We start from the raw sequence: 20,499 nt of genomic DNA on the forward strand, positions 1-20,499 counted from the left end.
TCTTTTTCTAATCAGCCAATGACGAGATGGAACTGTTATGTTATGTCTACTAACAGTGCATGCACGACTCTTATATTTGGTAATCTCAGCAATTTTTGTAGCAGATTGCAAAGGTTGACATTGAAGAACACGCAGAAATTTGCAAAATTGGATAGTCATTCACAATATTCAAAATTCACTCCCATTTTGTGAGTATACCAGCCCAATTTCAAACCCTATTACAAACAACCTTTTTTCTTCAATAAGATTATATACTAGATTGAAATAAACATTCATTACATTTAACTACTGAACCAATTTAGAATGCCTGTCACAAACAATACTTAAACAGACTTGTAAAAGTAAAATTGTGCCTTCTTCCAGGAAATAGCCTTACAATGACTTTTTTCAAATGAATAATCATGACTAGTATTAATGATCACTGAATTTGCAAGTGACCCTAATCTAAATTAAATTTGTGACACTAATGTAATGCTTAACTGCCATTACTGGTCTTAAGATATTTTGTTGTTCACATGTTGATAAGAAGCCCTAATGTTATTCATTCTAACAACTTCAAGTTACCTTCCTCCTGAACTCTACAGGTATTCCGAGGGGCAGCCTGGCAACAGCTCTCATAGCATCCTTCCATTGGTCAAACGCACTATCCCCAGCCTGGGGCGACAACGAGAAACGCATCCTTGTATCTATTCCTGAAATACGTAATATTCATATAATTTTCTTGTGCCTCATAATTTTATACAGACCTGATAGTTCAGAGATTCAAACAGCTGTTAATTGTAAACTTTAAAAAATAGCCCCGAGTATGTTTGTGTAGGAGTCATGCCTAAAGCAAGTTGAAAGGGCTTAAATCCCTTTTGAAAGTTATTTATATCCATTTCAAGGTTTCTCTTACTTATTTTGATGCAAATGTCCAAGCAAGGAACGCTTTTTACAACAATATAATAGTCTGAAGTTACCAAAAAAGCTTAACAAGAGCTGTCACAGAGACAGCGCGCTCGACTATTCCGCCGCTTTTCGGTGTATGGATTGAAATTTTTTGGCAAAACATGCATGGATCACTGTTAGATTAGATTTCAATGCAATACATGATGTGCTGAGATATTTACATAAATTGAATTGGAAAATATTTGAGGTGGTACGCAAACTTTAACGTTAATTCTAAGTCGAAAAAGGGGCATAATTCTATCAAAATGCTTGATACAGTGACCTCCTCCTGTGTACAGGTTGGGGGCATTATGTTGAACTAGCGTGCAAAGTTTCAAAGCCAGATGTCAATTGACTTTGAAAATATTTGAGGTGGTACGCAAACTTTAACGTAAATTCTAAGTCGAAAAAGGGGCATAATTCTGTCAAAATGTTTGATACAGTGACCTCCTCCTGTGTAAAGGTTGGGGGCATGATGGTGAACAAGTGTGCAAAGTTTCAAAGCCATATGTCAATGGACTTTGAAAATATTTGAGGTGGTACGCAAACTTTAATGTAAATTCTAAGTCTTAGTAAATTCTAAGTCGAAAAAGGGGCATAATTTTGTCAAAATACTTGATAGAGTTACCTCCTCCTGTGTACATATTGGGGGCATGATGGTGAACAAGTGTGCAAGTTTCAAAGCCATATGTCAATGGACTTTGAAAATATTTGAGGTGGTACGCAAACTTTAATGTAAATTCTAAGTCTTAGTAAATTCTAAGTCGAAAAAGGGGCATAATTTTGTCAAAATACTTGATAGAGTTACCTCCTCCTGTGTACATATTGGGGGCATGATGGTGAACAAGTGTGCAAGTTTCAAAGCCATATGTCAATGGACTTTGAAAATATTTGAGGTGGTACGCAAACTTTAATGTAAATTCTAAGTCTTAGTAAATTCTAAGTCGAAAAAGGGGCATAATTTTGTCAAAATACTTGATAGGGTTACCTCCTCCTGTGTACATATTGGGGGCATGATGGTGAACAAGTGTGCAAGTTTCAAAGCCATATGTCAATGGACTTTGAAAATATTTGAGGTGGTACTCAAACTTTAACATAAGTGGTTATGACTACGCTCGTGTGACTAGGATAGCTCTCCTTATTTTTCGAATAGTCGAGCTAAAAATGGTAAAGACGCCTTTTGAAAGTTATTTATATCCATTTCAAGGTCTCTCTTACTTATTTTGGTGCAAATGTCAGGGGAAAGAACCATCTTTACAATAATACAATAGTCTAAAGTTAAGACACCTTTTAAAAATTATTTCTATCCATTTCAATGTCTTTCATACTTATTTTGATGCAAATGTCTGAGCAAAGAACAATCTTGACAACTGTACAATAGTCTGAAGTTAAAAGCTTTCAACCCTGATTTCTAGATTAATCCTGATTGTCAGAACCACTGAGAGTAACAAGAACCAATAAAAGAAAAGAAAAAAAACTGTTCAACATAAATAGATTAAAACAATGTTGATAATCTTCCACAATTTCATACATGTGAACTCTACCAGCGGTAGGTAAAATATAATGCTTTAGAGACACCGCTACCAATATACCGCTCTCACATCGAAATCTACCGCTATTGAAAGGTCTTTAAAAAAATTCCCTCAAATTTCTTACAAATTGGCCTTAAATTTTCTTTTAAAAACCTCAACATTCTATCAACCAGGCTAAAATAACCCCAATGACCTGTCAGTTTTAAAGAATGGTGCAATAAACATTTGTCAAATAAGCCGAGCTGTAAGTTACCAGGAAGGTAGTCATGAAAAGACCACTAATCAGCATTCTTTGCTAATTGGCATCCTACTAATTAGCATTTATGTAAATCTCAAAGACATTATAAAACTGCTGAAACATCATAGAAAACAACATTCCCAGTGTGATATAAATCTACAGTGTATAAAAATTTATGACATTTTGGCGTGGGGGTGGGGGGGGGGGAATTGACATACACAATTCTGCAGTCATCTGCACTTACACTCTGACCTGTTTGGGCAGTTTGATTTGATTTATTAGCAGCTCCACTGAATATAAAGTAGATTTTACAAGTCAAAGGTAATATTCCTACTGTTTTTCAATCAAAAACACTGACAATTGACTACACTCTGAACCATGACAAATTTTATGCATATTTTCAACAAATCTAAAAATAGTAACAAATATCAAGTTTTTGTTTCCATTGTTTAATTCCATCATTGTTTTTGACTGAAAATAAAAGGAATAAGACATTCTACTGCTATTGAACCCAATCTACTGCTTTGGAGACCTAAATCTACCTCTCTATCATTGCCAGAGGTTCACATGTAAGCAATTTTATTATTTATATTACAATGCTCACACTAATATGTAAACCACTAGGTAGTCCAATGTGATGACCTGTCACAAATCCATTATAGTTTATCCAGTAACTATATAATAGCCACTCCTAAAGTATCGCCTTCCAGAGAATAGGCACTCTATAAGCTGAATCAATGATTCCCCATCACAGAGAACTAATCAATGCTAATCACAGCTAAATCAACCATGTTTTATTTGTGAGCAGGAACCATACAACAAATTAGTTTGTATCACAGTATAAATCAAATAGTTCATCAATTAAAAAAAATGAATGAACAATTTTAATCCTTCTTATTATATCCATTTTCCTTGACACAATTAAAAGTTTCAGGGCATATTTTTCAATATGATTGTTTCAAAGTTTTCAACCATCTATGTATTAGTTAGATGACATGAAGTAAGATCTTAATCATTAAGAATGGGCAAAGTGTGGGTAGCGAACGAGCCCTTTTTAATTACTAAGATATTACTTCAGGTCATCTTACGGACTTAGAATACAACCTCATTGGCTGACACACTGTCAACTCAAAATCTGACGCAGGGAATGAATATCAGTTGAGTGGCAGTAGACGGATCTTTTAACACCGCCGAATGTTGAAATTTTAAATAATTAAGCCTAGTTTTTAAATACAATCAAACTTTTAATTATGGACAAAAAAAAATCAAATACAGTTTACGCTTTTTTTTTTTTATCTTAAACCATCTAATTACATTTTGAAGCCATTATTAAGTGGAAAAAACCCACTATTGATCCAATGATTAATTATTTGTGGGATGTTTTCCATATTTAGAAGTAATTAACCTTTTAGTCATTCTTTTGAGACGCTGCCGGCTATATTAGAAATAAATAAGGCATAGAGCAACCACAGATTTCTTAACAATAATAACTCCATGGATGTTCTTAATGGGCAAGGGAAAATAATTTTTATATTTAATTTTTTTAAAATGAGATATATATATAGTGCGAGGCTATGACATTGTTCTTACTTCAATAAATATATGTGTTTTAAATACATTCATACACCTCATTTTCATAATATAGTATGTTACAGACCTTTTTTCGGCTATGTTCTGCACCAAAACTAATATAATTCATTTTCTAAAAATTTGGATGATTTTTTTTATCCAATTTAGTCAGAAACGACAAAATATCAATTTTTGACAATTGCCTGACTAAACGCGTAAAACAGAACTTATTTTTCTGTATTAGCTGAAGAATCTTTCTGAAAAGTTTCTTTTGCGAACAATTTTGAAACTAAGAATTCCAGTATACAATCTTTTTTTAATTGACAGTGAAGTTTCAAACAAAAAGCTCCGGTGACTTTTAAAACTGTTGTGATACAATAACTTCATGAATTAAATATAACAGATTAAAATAGCTTTGTTAATTAATTAATATGTCTGAAAATAGCTCATTGAGCTAATGTTTCTTCTTAGCGTATAAAAGATTTGAAGGGGGCTAGACACCAGATGGTTTAAAATTCTGTAAAAACAGTATTTCTCAAAACAAGCCAGGAATTGTCAATGCCAGTTAGTAGGAGGCCGATAATACATCACTTTACATGGTAAAAATAATGAACGGAAAAATCATGTTGCTGTCTGAGCAACTGTGTTTCCCCATTTAAAAATAGCCCATATTGGTTTCTGAGTTCAAATCTTACCTGTTTATGAGTACAGATAAATATACAAGTACAGATAAATATACGATGCTATTTTTAGACGTACTCTGGGGATTAACGTGGAAGACAACCTCAGTAAGATTTGAATTGGAACAAGAGGCCCAAAAAGGTCTATGCTCAACTGGCATGGCTTTTGTGGTCATATCAATCCAGAGCATGCATGTATGGGTAAAAGGCAACAGACATATAGTTTATGTTTTGTGTTTGAGTTACCTGAAAATGTTGCACGTTCAACATCTGAGCCCAGAAAGTATTGTAAGCAGATTAGTTGCATGATCTATTTTAATATGTGCCAAGTAAAAGTCATCTGACAAAAAAGAATGCTTTCAAAACTGTACTCATAGTAAAAAAATTTGTAGTTTTAAAAATTAAATAAAGTTGGTCAAAAGGTCAAAGTCAAGGGCATCCTAGGACAACATTGATCAATTTGAACAAACATTCACAACCAATTGTGCTGAGATGGATGCACGAACACACAAAAAGATTTTCAAACCTTTCCCGATTTAAGTTTACCAAACCTATGAACCCTGGGCGTGGCCAGTAATGACACCAGGTGCATAACTTGAACAAACATTAACAACCAATTTTATTAAGATGAATGCGCAAACTACAGAACTTATAGCTAAAAAATGGCCTTTGGGCTTTCAACAAGAACAAGGCAGAGTAATTCACAAAATCAACTGCAGAAGCAACAAGAGCTGTCACAGTATGTGACGAATGCCCCCGAATGTGACATTGACCTACGAACAAGGTCAGTACATGAAAAGTTGATCTTGCCTTTAAGTGTCAAATAAATATGGCAAGTTATTTTAAATTGCCTCTGAACATCAAAAAATACCACCCATACTTGAAAACCTACACTGTTATGTCCTTACATTCAGAATTCCCTTGTGAATAAACACAGTGTATCTTTCACCTTAGAGGTAGGGACATGGGTCTTGCACACGACGAGTTGTCTTCGTATGTGGAACACATATAGCAAGTGATTTTAAAATCTGTCCATACAAGGGAAAGAAACAGCCCGGACACGACAACCTATACTCTATGTCCTTATATGCAGCTCTCCATTGTGAATAAACACTAAGTATGACCTTGACCTTTGAGGCAGGGACACGGGTCTTGCACGCGACACGTCGCCTTGGTATGTGGAACACATGTGGCAAGTTATTTTAAAATCTGTCCATACAAGGGAAAGTTACAGCCCGGACATGACGACCTATACTCTATGTCCTTATATGCAGCACTCCATTGTGAATAAACACTATGTGTGACCTTGACCTTTGAGGCAGGGACACGAGTCTTGAACGCGACACGTCGTCTTGGTATGTGGAACACATGTGGCAAATTATTTTAAAATCTGTCCATACAAGGGAAAGTTACAGCTCGGACACGACAACCTATACTCTATGTCCTTATATGCAGCACTCCATTGTGAATAAACACTAAGTGTGACCTTGACCTTTGAGGCAGGGACACGGGTCTTGCACGCGACACGTCATCTTGGTATGTGGAACACATGTGGCAAGTTATTTTAAAATCTGTCCATACAAGGGAAAGTTACAGCTCGGACACGACAACCTATACTCTATGTCCTTATATGCAGCACTCCATTGTGAATAAAAACTATGTGTGACCTTGACCTTTGAGGCAGGGACACGGGTCTTGCACGCGACACGTCGTCTTGGTATGTGGAACACATGTGGCAAGTTATTTTAAAATCTGTCCATACAAGAGAAAGTTACAGCCCGGACACGACAACCTATACTCTATGTCCTTATATGCAGCACTCCATTGTGAATAACCACTAAGTGTGACCTTGACCTTTGAGGTAGGGACACGGGTCTTGAACGTGACACATTGTCTTGGTATGTGGAACACATGTGGCAAATTATTTTAAAATCTGTCCATACAAGGGAAAGTTACAGCTCGGACACGACAACCTATACTCTATGTCCTTATATGCAGCACTCCATTGTGAATAAACACTAAGTGTGACCTTGACCTTTGAGGCAGGGACACGGGTCTTGCACGCGACACATCGTCTTGGTATGTGGAACACATGTAGCAAGTTATTTTAAAATCTGTCCATACAAGGGAAAGTTACAGCCCGGACACGACAACCTATACTCTATGTCCTTATATGCAGCACTCTATTGTGAATAAACACTAAGTGTGACCTTGACCTTTGAGGTAGGAACACGGGTTTTGCACGCAACACGTCGTCTTGGTATGTGGAACACATTTGGCAAGTTATTTTAAAATCTGTCCATACAAGGGAAAGTTACAGCCCCGACACGACAACCTATACTTTATGTTCTTATATGCAGCACTCCATTGTGAATAAACACTATGTGTGACCTTGACCTTGGAGGTAAGGAAACAGGTATTGCAGGCAACATGTCGTCTTGGTACGTGGAACACATGTGGCAAGTTATTTCAAAATCTGTCCATACAAGAGAAAGTTACAGCCCGGACACGACAACCCATACTCTATGTCCTTATATGCAGCACTCCATTGTGAATAAACACTAAGTGTGGCCTTGACCTTTGAGGTAGGGACACGGGTCTTGCACGCGACACATCGTCTTGGTATGTGGAACACATGTGGCAAGTTATTTTAAAATCTCTCCATACAAGGAAAAGTTACAGCCCTGACACGACAACCTATACTCTATGTTCTTATATGCAGCACTCCATTGTGAATAAACACTAAGTGTGACCTTGACCTTAGAGGTAGGGACACGGGTCTTGCACGCGACACGTCGTCTTGGTATGTGGAACACATGTGGCAAGTTATTTTAAAATCTGTCCATACAAGGGAAAGGTACAGAGCCGGACGGCCGGACGGCCGGATGGACGGACGGTGCGATTTTAATATGCCCACCTTCGGGCAAATTGTCTCTCTTAATCCTAGACTTGCAAATTGTCTCCCTTAATTCTAGACTTGAATTTACATGTACATGTAAACTTGGCTAAAAATAGAATTCGATCATGCAGATCTGGCTAAAAATAGAAAGCATTTCTTTAAAACTTTCAAGGCCCATAATCTAGCCATTCATGGGCAGATATGGCTGGTTTTCGAAAGGAACCAAGCTCAAATTGATATCTAAATACTGTACAAGTTTCATCGAGATCCAATCAAAACTGAAGACTGTATCGTGTTAACAAAAAATTGTTTACAGATGCACGGACGCACAGATGCACAGACGCACATACTATGTACACATTACCATCGCATAAGCTCTTCTGGCCTTTGGCCAGTAGAGCTAAAAAATGAGCAAAAACTGTGAAAGATGCATGTGTCGTAGGCAATGTAATACACCATAAAGTAAGATTTAATGCGTTGTACACAACGGTGACAATTTTATGTAAGTTTTTGACAATTTTCTTTTTTCCTCTAAATTGTATCATCTGGTCCCTTTAAATAACAATTATTTTATCCTCCTGTATAGAGTATATTTAGCTTCAGTTCTGATATAAAGATCAAAACAAGAACTAATTCTATCCTGTGGGTTGATACAAATGTCATAGAAAAGTGTGGGAGTCAGGAGTCCGGAGTATCAATGAACAATACATTTATGCTTGATAATATTTATCGATCACGCTGGAAAAATAGGAATTTAATCTCAAAAAATGTCAGATGTCAAATTATCATTTTAACCCCAATGACTTGTAGCATAAATTGAATTAAAAAACATTATGCCATGAATAATTCAATAGCTACCAACCTGTTCAATCTTCCAGTGGAATAGTCAACTAATAAAAAGAGAAATTCAAACAGAAAATCAAAATCAAACAGAATCTTCTCCAGAAAATCTCTGTCCAATTATATTGTCCAAGGGATATTCCATAAATGCACTGACTTTCATTATAACTTATGGAGTAATTATCACAGATTCAGAGCAACTTATCATATCATTATAACTCTAAAGACTATTCCAGAAAAAAACATATAACCCCCGGGGGGAGGAGGCAATTATTTTCATAGTATATGGTTGGTGTCTTTTATACTTATTTGGACACCGAAAGGGTAAATTTGCTTCTGTAGGTGGGTGGTATAATTAAGAAGTGCCTTTACCCCTCGGGTTATATGTTTAAATGGAATAGCCATCGGCCAAGACCTCCAACACCATAAGAAAAAAGGGGATTGATCAATGTCAACCCATACTGGTGCCAAGTTATCTACAAACATTCAATTTTGTTTATTGATACATGTTCATCGTTCAAGGGTCAACATCACCATGTAGCCGCTTTCACCAAGCTCCCTAAAGAGTAATAAATTGTTGTCTATGAGCCGGATCAATTCTTACAGATTAACCATTCAAAGTAATGACATCACTCACAAGGGACAAAAGAGTGATTACACTTCTTTGAGGCTATGTGGGCAAACAGAATAGCTACTACATTTTTCATGCGAAAAAAATTGTTATACAACATAACTCATTAATATTAATAATTTTCTCAGTGCAGAGAAATTAAAACCAGTGAGTTTCTGGCATGGATGATAATTGTTCAATTGATGGATAGAAACAATAACATTTACAAAGCATCCATTTCTCATCGGATAAAAAATGCTACTGACGTTTGATTATAATTGACACCACGCCGATAGCGATAAGGCACCCCTACAATGTCACGTGACTCCTTAGTAAGAGCTGGCTGACAAAGAAGCAGAAGCAGACAATAATAATACAAAATTTGTTTTTGACAATAAAAAAAAGCATGGAACTTGGTAAAACATTGCAATAAAAGCAAGTATAACATAAAATAAGTTCATTATTATTCATTGAATGCAATGTATAAATCAGGTAGAAATGATATAATGTCGAAAGTTTAATAAATTTATTTCTAAATGACATCAGTATTTTGTTATACAAAAAGTATCTTTTTAAAACTCAAATCTACGGAAACAAAACGTGTATTAATTTCCATCACAAAAGTCAACAAAAAAACAATGTTTGTTTTTATCAAATGCCAAAACATGGTGGATTTTGCTGTTTTTCTTCCTTTCTCCATTAAGAATCACCTGTTATATAAAAGATGAATGATATACTATATATATCTAAGCATTGATATAATTACCTTGTTTCTCTCAATGTATTTCAATTTCAGTTTCAGTTTCAGTTATTTGGCAATATCAGAAAATTCATTCTTTTGGTCAAAATTAACATCAAATTTCACATATATCAATATTAAATGAAATGCAAAACTGTTCTAACAAGCAACAAAGAAATTAGAAATGAACATAGTCATTATCATAAGTTTAAACTTGTATAAATTTGCATCATTTACAAAGATGATTTTGTTTTTATCTATACAATACATAATTATATACTTTTTGTGACATTTAGTTATATGTTATCATGGGCCTATAAGTTTATGGTCATCTCTCAGTTTATATGACAAACAGTAATAACACTACTGCTCATCAGTGTAGATTGTCGGTGTCCAAGATCATGGTGGATAGCAACTGGCAACTGATAAGCCTCGCCTTATCTAGATGTTGATTGGTCAGTCGTGTATTGATCGGCTAGTTTGACTGACAGGCCGTGTCAATTGTTACTTCATTCTCATATCAAATATAGTGTACGACTACTTAAAAATAATTTTACCAGAAACAAAAACAACAACAACAACAACAACCTAATTCCTGTATTGTTATATGTCTTTACATATTTTTTAAGAGATGATATTGAAATGTAGGTAGCAGTTTGTGAGAAAAGTGTTATCCAGATAAGGATTTATTTACAACATTTCTGAACTTATTAATACCACCCAACAGAACATTTAAATCACAAATGATAAAGTACCAGCTATTTTAAAAAGACTGAAGAGCTTTAAAAGTACAGACAAACATTAAAAATCATTTGTTCAGTAAAAAATGCTTAAAAGGGTACCTTTCGAATCCCTCCTGGCCTGATCTGGCTCCTGTAAAGGAGAAGTGAGGGGGCGTCCCAGATTGATGTAGTTTAAAAATCCAAACATCCTTACCCAGATATCACTGGGCTACAAATGTCCACTGGGATCCTGAGATAACTTAACGGAATGTCCAAACATCAAGCACCTTGTAACTGTATACAGATTTCATTCATATTTGGCTTTCTCTTGGCCCGTTTATCTTATATGATGAATACGACTGATTAATCTATTAAATGTTCACTGCCTGACATCATTATATCCTTGTTTAAATATACCTTCCCGTTTTAGCCTTAGAGTTATATTTCTACTTGATTAAATCCAGCATAATAAACTTTGATCAAATATTCTCTCATTACAATAAAAAAAGTTTCAAGAAGTTTAAACAACATATATTTATAACATATTTAATGTTAATGTATCAAGTCTTCAAAACTCCAGTCCATATAATCACTGTTATCCACTAGGCTACGAAGATAAAATCAATCCCTCAGTCATATAAAGAAAGCGATCATGAAAGACTAACTATAGTGCACTCAGTACCAGATCATGGAATACAGCATGGTTAGTATATATCATGGAGAATGACAATTTTCTGGTAAAATCAATACCCCTCTGCCCACAGTTTTTCTGGCAGTAACCAATATTCCAATACCACCATAGAATAACAGAACGCAAGGAAAACCGTGCCATCCACATCCAAAACTGATACAAAACAATCACTGATGTCAAGATTTCACAGATCTATGCCAACCAAATAAGGATCCACCTACTCATTTTTGCCTTCAGAGTTTCTGCTAATAAAAAAGTATTTTAAGACAGCTTAAAAGGGAACCATTGGTTTTACTTTAATCTAGTTAAAGCTGTGTGTTATTTTGGCAATAAATTAACAAATCATTGGCAGATCCAAAAATTGACATTAGAAGGGGCTTAAGTTAAGGTTGCAATTCTTTTATTATACATGCGCTTTTACCTCAAAACTTAAATCTAAATATGATATGAAAGTTGGCAGGGGGGTTTGGGGGTATTCCCGCCAAGAAATAACAACAATTCAAGTCTGAAAGGGTGCATGTTTAACTTTTCATTCTTGTCATAAAAAGTAAACTTTGATGATTTTATTGTGTTCATGAGAAATGAACATAGATTACTTAAATATTGCAGTTTAAAATGTTGTCATGTAATTTTCAATTATATGAACTATCAAACATGCTAAAATAGTAATTTAAATTGTGAGAAGGGTGGCAATGACTACTTTAAGCTGCACTCTTACAGATTGATCATTTTTAACACCTTTTTTTGTCTTGGAATGAGCAAATTTGGCGTAAATGTCTGGAAAATGGTGATATAAGACTGCTGACAAAAAGGTCAGATTGCAGTTTTTCATATTTACGTTTGATGTTGAAATTTATGTTTTAAAGTTAATAGCGTTACTAACGCTTTAAGAAAAATGAAATGTTCGGCAGTTTTGTAAATAATTGAGAAGGCATTGGAACTGAAAATAGCTGATTCTGAGACAAAACTATAAAAAAATGTCAAATCAGTCAAGATTGCAGCTTTAAAAATATATTTTTAAGGATACCTAACATTATGGAGTAATGAATATTAATGAATATAATACTTATGTCTTATTTGAAGCTTATAATGGTCCACAGGGTAGTCGATGGAACCACTCATGTTAGTGGCAACTATTTAAAAGTATTAATTGACCACAAAGACATAAGAGGTTTTCTTGTCCCTAGGATCCTACAACCCAAATTATTGCTATTTTGGAAACAAATATAACAAGAGATGTTTGTCAAACATTATGCCCCCCCTGAGCGCCATGTTGTCAGGATTATATGGACAATTGAATGAAATATGCATGGACCGAAATGACAGCTGATTTGTTGCCATTAAGGCAGTTTTCAGATTATGACCATTAAAGTGTGAGGAAAGAGTGTGTTATGACCATGACCTTTGACTCTATGAACTCAAAATCCAGAGTCATCAGCTGGTCACCAGAAACCTAAATGTCAAGTTCGAGGGCCATGGGTGCAGGCATTGTCAAGTTATCACACAGACAAGTTTTTTTCGTTCAAGGTCACTGTGACCTTGACCTTTGACCCAATGACCCCTTAAATCATAAGGGGTCATCTACAAGTCAGATGCAACTCCAAGTCAAGTTTGAAGGCCATGGGTTCAGGCATTGTTGAGTTATCACTCTGACAACCTTTTACCATTCAAGATCACTGTGACCTTGACCTTTGGCTCTATGAATCCTAAAATCAAAAAGGGTGATCTACTGGTCAGGCTTAACATCCATGTCAAGTTTAATGATCATAGGTTCAGGCATTGTTGAGATATCAGTGGGAGAAGATTTGTTAACTTTTTTGCGTTAAAGGTTACTGTGACATTGACCTTGGCCTGATGACCCCCAAAGTCGATAGGGGTCATCTACTGGGCAGGCCCAACCTTCATGTCAAGTTTGATGACCATAGGTCCAGGAATTGTCGAGGTCGCTTTCAAGGTCACTGTGACCTTGACCTTTGACCCCTAAAATCAATAGGGGTCATCTACTGGTCAGGCCCAACCTCAATGTCAAGTTTGAGGGCCATGGGTGCAGGCATTGTTGAGTTATCACTCGGACAACCTTTTATCATTCAAGGTCACTGTGACCTTGACCTTTGGCCCAATGACCCCTAAAATCAATAGGGACCGTCTTCTGGCCAGGCCCAACCTCCAAGTCAACCTTGAGGGCTATGGGTGCAGGCATTGTCGAGTTATCACTCGGATAACCTTTTACCATTCCAGGTCACTGTGACCTTGAGCTTTAGCCCAATTACCCCTAAAATCATTAGGGACCATCTTCTGGCCAGGCCCAACCTCCAAGTCAAGTTTGAGGGCCATGGGTGCAGGCTTTGTCGAGTTATCACTCGGACAACCTTTTACCATTCCAGGTCACTGTGAACTTGACCTTTGGCCAGATGACCCCCAAAAACCATAGGGGTCATCTCCTGGTCGGGCCAATTCTCCAAGTCAAGTTTGAGGGCCATGGGTGCAGGCATTGTCGAGTTATCACTCGGACAACCTTTTACCATTCAAGGTGACTGTGACCTTGACCTTTGGCCAGATGACCCCCAAAAACAAAAGGGGTCATGTACTGGTCAGGCCCAATTCCAAGTCAAGTTTGAGGGCCATGGGTGCAGGCATTGTCATGTTATCACAAGGAAAACCTTTAACCATTCAAGGTGACTGTGACCTTGACCTTTGGCTGATGACACCCAAAAACAATAGGGGTCTTCTACTGGTAAGGCCCAACCTCCAATTCAATTATGAGGGCCATGGGTGCAGGCATTGTCGAATTATCACTCGGACAACCTTTTACCATTCAAGGTCACTGTGACCTTGACCTTTGGCCCGATGACCCCCAAAAACAATAGGGGTCATCTCCTGGTCAGGCCCAACCTCCAATTCAATTATGAGGGCCATGGGTGCCGGCATTGTTGAGTTATCACTCGGACAACCTTTTACCATTCAAGGTCACTGTGAACTTGACCTTTGACCCGATGAGCCCCAAAAACAATAGGGGTCAGCTACTGGTCAGGCCCAACCGCCAAGTCAAGTTTGAGGGCCATGGGTGCAGGCATTGTCAAGTTATCACTCGGACGACCTTTTACCATTCAAGGTCACTGTGACCTTGACCTTTGGTCTGATGACCCCCCAAAATAATAGGGGTCATCTACTGGTCAGGCCCAACCTCCATGTCAAGTTTGAGGGCCATTGGTGCAGGCATTGTTGAATTATCACTCGGACAAGCTTTAAAATTATTTTACCATTAAAGGTCACTGTGACCTTGACCTTTGACCCGATGACCCCTAAAATCAATAGGGGTCATCTACTGGTCAGGCCCAACCTTCATGTGAAGTTTGATGACCATACGTCCAGGAATTGTTGAGTTATCACTCGGACAAGCTTTGGTCTACCGACCGACCGACATGCCTGTGCAAAGCAATATACCCCTCTTCTTCGAAGGGGGGCATAAAAAATATATCCAACTTGAAATTGCCGTCCCTGATGCTTGACAATGCTGCACAACAGTTAGATAACTTAAATTTGCATTTGATTGTCTATACTTAAAGCTCAGCATATTCCAAAACAATTTAAGTTAGAAAATATAAAATGCATAAAACAGGAGACTGTTTTGACAAGAAGATATTAAAACAACCTGATTGATGTAAAAATAATTATCAGAAACAAAAAAAAAGATTTACAAGTCACATTTGAAAAACCAACGTTCATAAAGTACTTACAACTTAAAAATCCAATTTAAACCAACAGTTATGAAGTAGTGACTACATTAACGTAACATTTAAAACCAACAGTCATAATGTAGTGTGTACTTAAATGTCGCATTTAAAACCAACAGTCATAATGTAGTGTGTACTTAAATTAATGTCGCATTTAAAACCAACAGTCATAAAAAAGTTTTTCCTAAAATACACATTTGAAACCAACAGTCACAAAGTAGTGATTACTTAAGTCACATTCGAAACAAATAGCCATAAAGTAGTGACTACTGAAAACTCACATTCGAAAACAACAGTCCTAAAGAAGTGACTACTGAAAAGTCACATTTAAAACCAACAGTCATAAAGTAGTGACTACTGAAAAGTCACATTGATACCCAACAGTCATAAAGTAGTGACTACTGAAAAGTCACATTGATACCCAACAGTCATAAAGTAGTGACTACTGAAAAATCACATATGAAACCCAACAGTCATAAAGTAGTGACTACTGAAAAGTCACATTTGATACCCCAACCATCCTTAAGTAGTGACTACTGAAAAGTCACATTTGATACCCCAACCACCCTTAAGTAGTGACTACTGAAAAGTCACATTTGATACCCCAACCATCCTTAAGTAGTGACTACTGAAAAGTCACATTTGATACCCCAACCACCCTTAAGTAGTGACTACTGAAAAGTCACATTTGATACCCCAACCATCCTTAAGTAGTGACTACTGAAAAGTCACATTTGATACCCCAACCACCCTTAAGTAGTGACTACTGAAAAGTCACATTTGATACCCCAACCATCCTTAAGTAGTGACTACTGAAAAGTCACATTTGATACCCCAACCATCCTTAAGTAGTGACTACTGAAAAGTCACATTTGATACCCAACAGTCATAAAGTAGTGACTACTGAAAAGTCGCATCTGAAACCAACAGTCATAAAGTAGTGACTACTGAAAAGTCGCATCTGAAACCAACAGTCATAAAGTAGTGGCTACTGGAAAGTCACATTTGGAACAAACAGTCCTAAAGTAGTGACTATTGAAAAGACACATTTGAAACCAACAGTCATAAAGTAGTGACTACTGAAAAGTCACATCTGAAACCAACAGTCATAAAGCAATGACTACTGAAAAGTCACATCTGAAACCAACAGCCATAAACATCATTATTTTCTTACAATCACCAGGGCCATATCAAACTTGGTCTCATTTCAATGAAATTAATAACCAGGAAAGAACCAGGAAAATATAGTGACTACTTAAACATCTTGATTGTGAGAGCAGCAGACATTTTAATATCTCAAAATTTCATGAAATTACCCTGCCGCCTGAAAAATAGACGGAAATCTAACAGATTGGCAATAAATAAAAAAAAATCCAAGATATTCCTGGCTTAACCACAAGCATTTCAAATTCATTTCCATGAATTACCAGTGTCTCTGGAATTGAAAAAAACAACAGCAGGAAATTATATAAAACACAAATGGAAACCAATTTGAAATGAAGTAAAATCAAGCAGCAGTAAAAACTGCTGTGCATGACATTGAGCAGATGGCAAATTTCACATAAAGACTAATATTTTGACAGACTCGAGCATTCATGGCAGACCTCAACAACAAAGACAGCGAAAAAAATTCAATATGCCAATACTTTTAACAAATTCTTCCCACTTGATAACAAGCCTGGATACTGACGTCATTCGATAATGCTGTTGACAGAGGCAAATATGGAAATAACAACAATAGGTATGATTATTTTATATTGTTATATCGCTTTAAATTATTCATAATGGTACATACTTTTCATCTCATGTTTTTGTAAAGACTTTCCTTAGAACCATATTTTTTGTTCTTAAGTAATCACACAATTCTGATTGCTTAATAAATGTAGCTGGGTATTTTCTATAAAACAGATGAAGTTATCTTTGTTTAATTTTGTGTAACTTTTAACTTAGAGCAAATCTGTTAAAATGTTTGTTAAAACTGCACTCTCACAGATTGACCATTTTGACAACTTTTTTTTATTTTTTGTCTTGGAATGAATCAATCTTTGCTTACAAATATCGGGAAACTAGTGATCAAATTCTGGTGACATAATATCTGAACAGTTCACAGTTTTTAAAATTCAGGTTCGAAAGTTACGAACCCTCATAGAATAATGAGCTTTAGGGTCTTAAACATCGAACGTAAATATGCGAAAATGGTTTTTCAGCTAGGATTCTTGTTTCTATTCACTACGGTGGGTAGCAGACCTTGACTCTTGTCAGCTTCGATTTGTGGTCTGCTGTTTTCCTTAATAAATCATCCAGCTGTAGACAAATGTCTTTCTTCACTTTGTAAGAGTATGAGATATTCCAATTTACCATATAGCACCACTGGTGAATAATTTTCTACAAAACTCCCCAGCAACCCTCATATTGAAACAAGACTCTCCCCAGCAACCCTCATATTCAAACAAGACTCTCCCCAGCAACCCTCATATTCAAACAAGACTCTCCCCAGCAACCCTCATATTCAAACAAGACTCTCCCCAGCAACCCTCATATTCAAACAAGACTCTCCCCAGCAACCCTCATATTCAAACAAGACTTAGTGTTTCCTAAAAAAGAATAAATATGTTTGAATGTGATATTTTACTGTTATGTAAAAATAAGGAGACATTGGGCCGATATTCAGAACATTGCTAATTTAATAGCGTTGTGTACAACATTGTTGATATATTTCAAATCTGTATTGGTCTGGAAGATTCTCAAGGACACATATTTGAGCTGCAGTATTTCGAACAAGAATCAAGACAAGTGTTTCAGGTGTACATGTTTTGTTTAAATATATAAATACCTCAAAACCTTTAAAGTAAGCAATGATGCCATTAACAACGTTGCAATCTTTAACAAAGTTCTACAGGCCAACAATTATGTATCAGACTGCTATTATTTCCCTCTGCATTAGAATCACTTACATACATATGCATTTATCTTGAAACAAAAAATGAAATTTTATTCAACTCAATGATTAGACTCTATTGATGATATCAATTCATGGAGGATAAGTTACTAAGCAACATAGGAGTATACAGTGATTTGGTACTTCTAGTATCAACACACTGTTTTCTAGTGCATGAATGAATAAATTTGTGACTTAATAGATTTTATCTGAATTTTTGAAAAGCCATGATAAACTAAATAGGGGTTGGTGGGCGAATATCCTTAAGAAGGTCAATATTAAGTTAATCCATATCTGTTGACTTAGATAATCCATAATTAAACACAAGTACTTAAGTGATATCTTACAGGTCTCCATTCAAAGATATCACCTCAGCCTTTGTCTAAGTTTGGAACAGCAGAATATCGTTTTTACTTTCCTTGAAACAAGTGGGACTTTATGGGCAAAGCAGGAATGTAAGCGTAAACAAACAGATCATTTTGCATTATGATAAAAACGTATAGCTAGCCATTAAATCCATATGGATCATCTGCGCATGGCATTAGTTTTTGGCAATTGAACTTGGGATGAATTAACGACATGCAAAATTTGGTATTTGCTAGACCTACCTTAATGACGGATCAATGTTTCTATTTGAAAAAAATGATTCTTTGAACTTAATGATTATTTTTTACAGGAAAAGAGAGATTGGATACTATGAACGCAAAGAATAAAAAATACCCACTGTTCCAAACAAGAACTGCTAGACATTGGAGGCACGGGAAAAAAGTTTGGATGTATATGTACTAACTTCTCTTTGGTGACGAAGCCTGGATGAAGGCTGTTACGATGTCGCAGTTATTCTGGAGTTTGGACATTCGCCTCTCTCGTCGCTTTAACTGCCGAACCAGTTTGGCGGATATCTGGTTAACCTGGCGTGTCATGTCCGATATCAGCTTGCGAAGCTGGACCGCACCTGAGGTTTGAAACAAATGTGTTTTATTGATGTTTATTAATATATATATTCCATTGTGCAAACATTGCAATTAAGTTTCATTAAACACTATCTAAACGTAGAAAACCACCTACATTTTCAGCCAATGAAATTGCAGATAGGCAATCATTTAGTATGAGGCTTAATCATTTAGAATTTCAACTTTCGCCGATGTTTAAAGGTCCACAAACTGACACTTATCCTATACACCCTCTGTATGTCAGAGTTTTATTGACAATGTTCCAGCCAATGAGGATGTGTTCTAAGTCAGTTCAATGACCTAAAGTAGAATCTAAATGATAAAGAAGGTCTATTTTGCTATGTTTATTATGCCCATTCTTAATCATTAAGAGTTGGCTTCACATTATCTAACTATTACATGTTATATTATTGTTTTATAAGTTAAAATTATATTTCACAGTATCTGACATATTCCAATGAACTTCATGTAAATAAATCAAGTTACTTCTGTCACAACAAAGTTGTACGACCTGCATGGTATTCTGATTTCTTAACCATCGCATTTACTGCAGGGGAGGTAAGAAAAACAATACTGTTTTTTTTAAATTCAGCATTATCCTTCCTGCTACAAATGTATATAGATTTTATAGAGGATGATTTTTTCAGAGCAAGATAGCATTTTATTTTCTGTGTGAGCATCAAATTTCAGCATGTATTTCACAACTGGTTTTAACAAGAGTGAAATGTTTACCTTTGGTTTCACAAGACCAAATATATTGCAATCTTACACTGAAAGTAACATTTTTTCTTATTATTTCAAGAGTGCAGTAGAGAAAATGTTAAACCCTTGTGTTTTCTTACTTTGTTAAAAAAATGTGTATAACTCAAAAACTACTACTGTGAAAGTTATGGGACTTCCTCTACATAAACATAATGACTATGGTAACATTTCTGGCAAGTTTATCATAGACAAAGGGCTGAAATGTCCGAACATTGAAATCATATTTTGATAAATAGAAAGTTTACCCTTTTTAAATTCACCATTGTCTTTCAATAAATCACTATGGATGACTGACTCTCAATAAATAAATCGTTACAATTAAAAGCATCTACTTGGTATTTCTTATTTTTCTTCAGTAACATATAGAATAAAATTTCTTCAAGCAATAATTATTTCATAGATTTGGTGATGTTTTACTACCATAATCTTTCAGGTTAGCCCTATTCAGGCTCCCTAGAAGTCGACCCCCAATCTCCACGCTGCCCGACGCTCTCCGCCATGAGGCAAATTCTGCCGTACTCGAGTACTCTGTGAACGTGTCACTGTCAAAACTGTCGTGTCGATGGTCATGCCAGCGGTCGTAGATCTCAGATAGCAGTCCGTCAACTATGGATGATTGACTCTCAAACGGAGGTCTGAAAGGCAAGCATTTGAAATATAGATAT

At 36.1% G+C, this 20,499-nt stretch overlaps 1 protein-coding gene across 5 annotated transcripts in view; it reads right to left on the reverse strand.

Moving 5' to 3' along the window:
- The window catches only part of LOC128217432 (TBC1 domain family member 30-like), a 47,480-nt gene that overhangs the window by 23,981 nt on the left and 3,000 nt on the right, over positions 1-20,499 (reverse strand). Inside the window, exons 2-4 of one of the 5 annotated variants that reach the window (XM_052924579.1) lie at positions 20,255-20,469; positions 18,910-19,074; positions 565-692 (exon numbers count right to left, since the gene is read on the reverse strand). In XM_052924579.1, coding sequence (XP_052780539.1) covers positions 565-692; positions 18,910-19,074; positions 20,255-20,469 — 508 coding nt within the window. Of the gene's footprint in view, positions 1-564; positions 693-3,301; positions 3,356-8,707; positions 9,202-9,884; positions 9,982-10,876; positions 11,226-18,909; positions 19,075-20,254; positions 20,470-20,499 lie in introns of those variants that run through there. The other 4 variants (XM_052924582.1, XM_052924580.1, XM_052924581.1 and 1 more) reach the window with 4 other exon arrangements.

This window comes from Mya arenaria, chromosome 14 (assembly GCF_026914265.1).
Source record: "Mya arenaria isolate MELC-2E11 chromosome 14, ASM2691426v1".
NCBI classification, from domain to species: Eukaryota; Metazoa; Mollusca; class Bivalvia; order Myida; family Myidae; genus Mya; species Mya arenaria.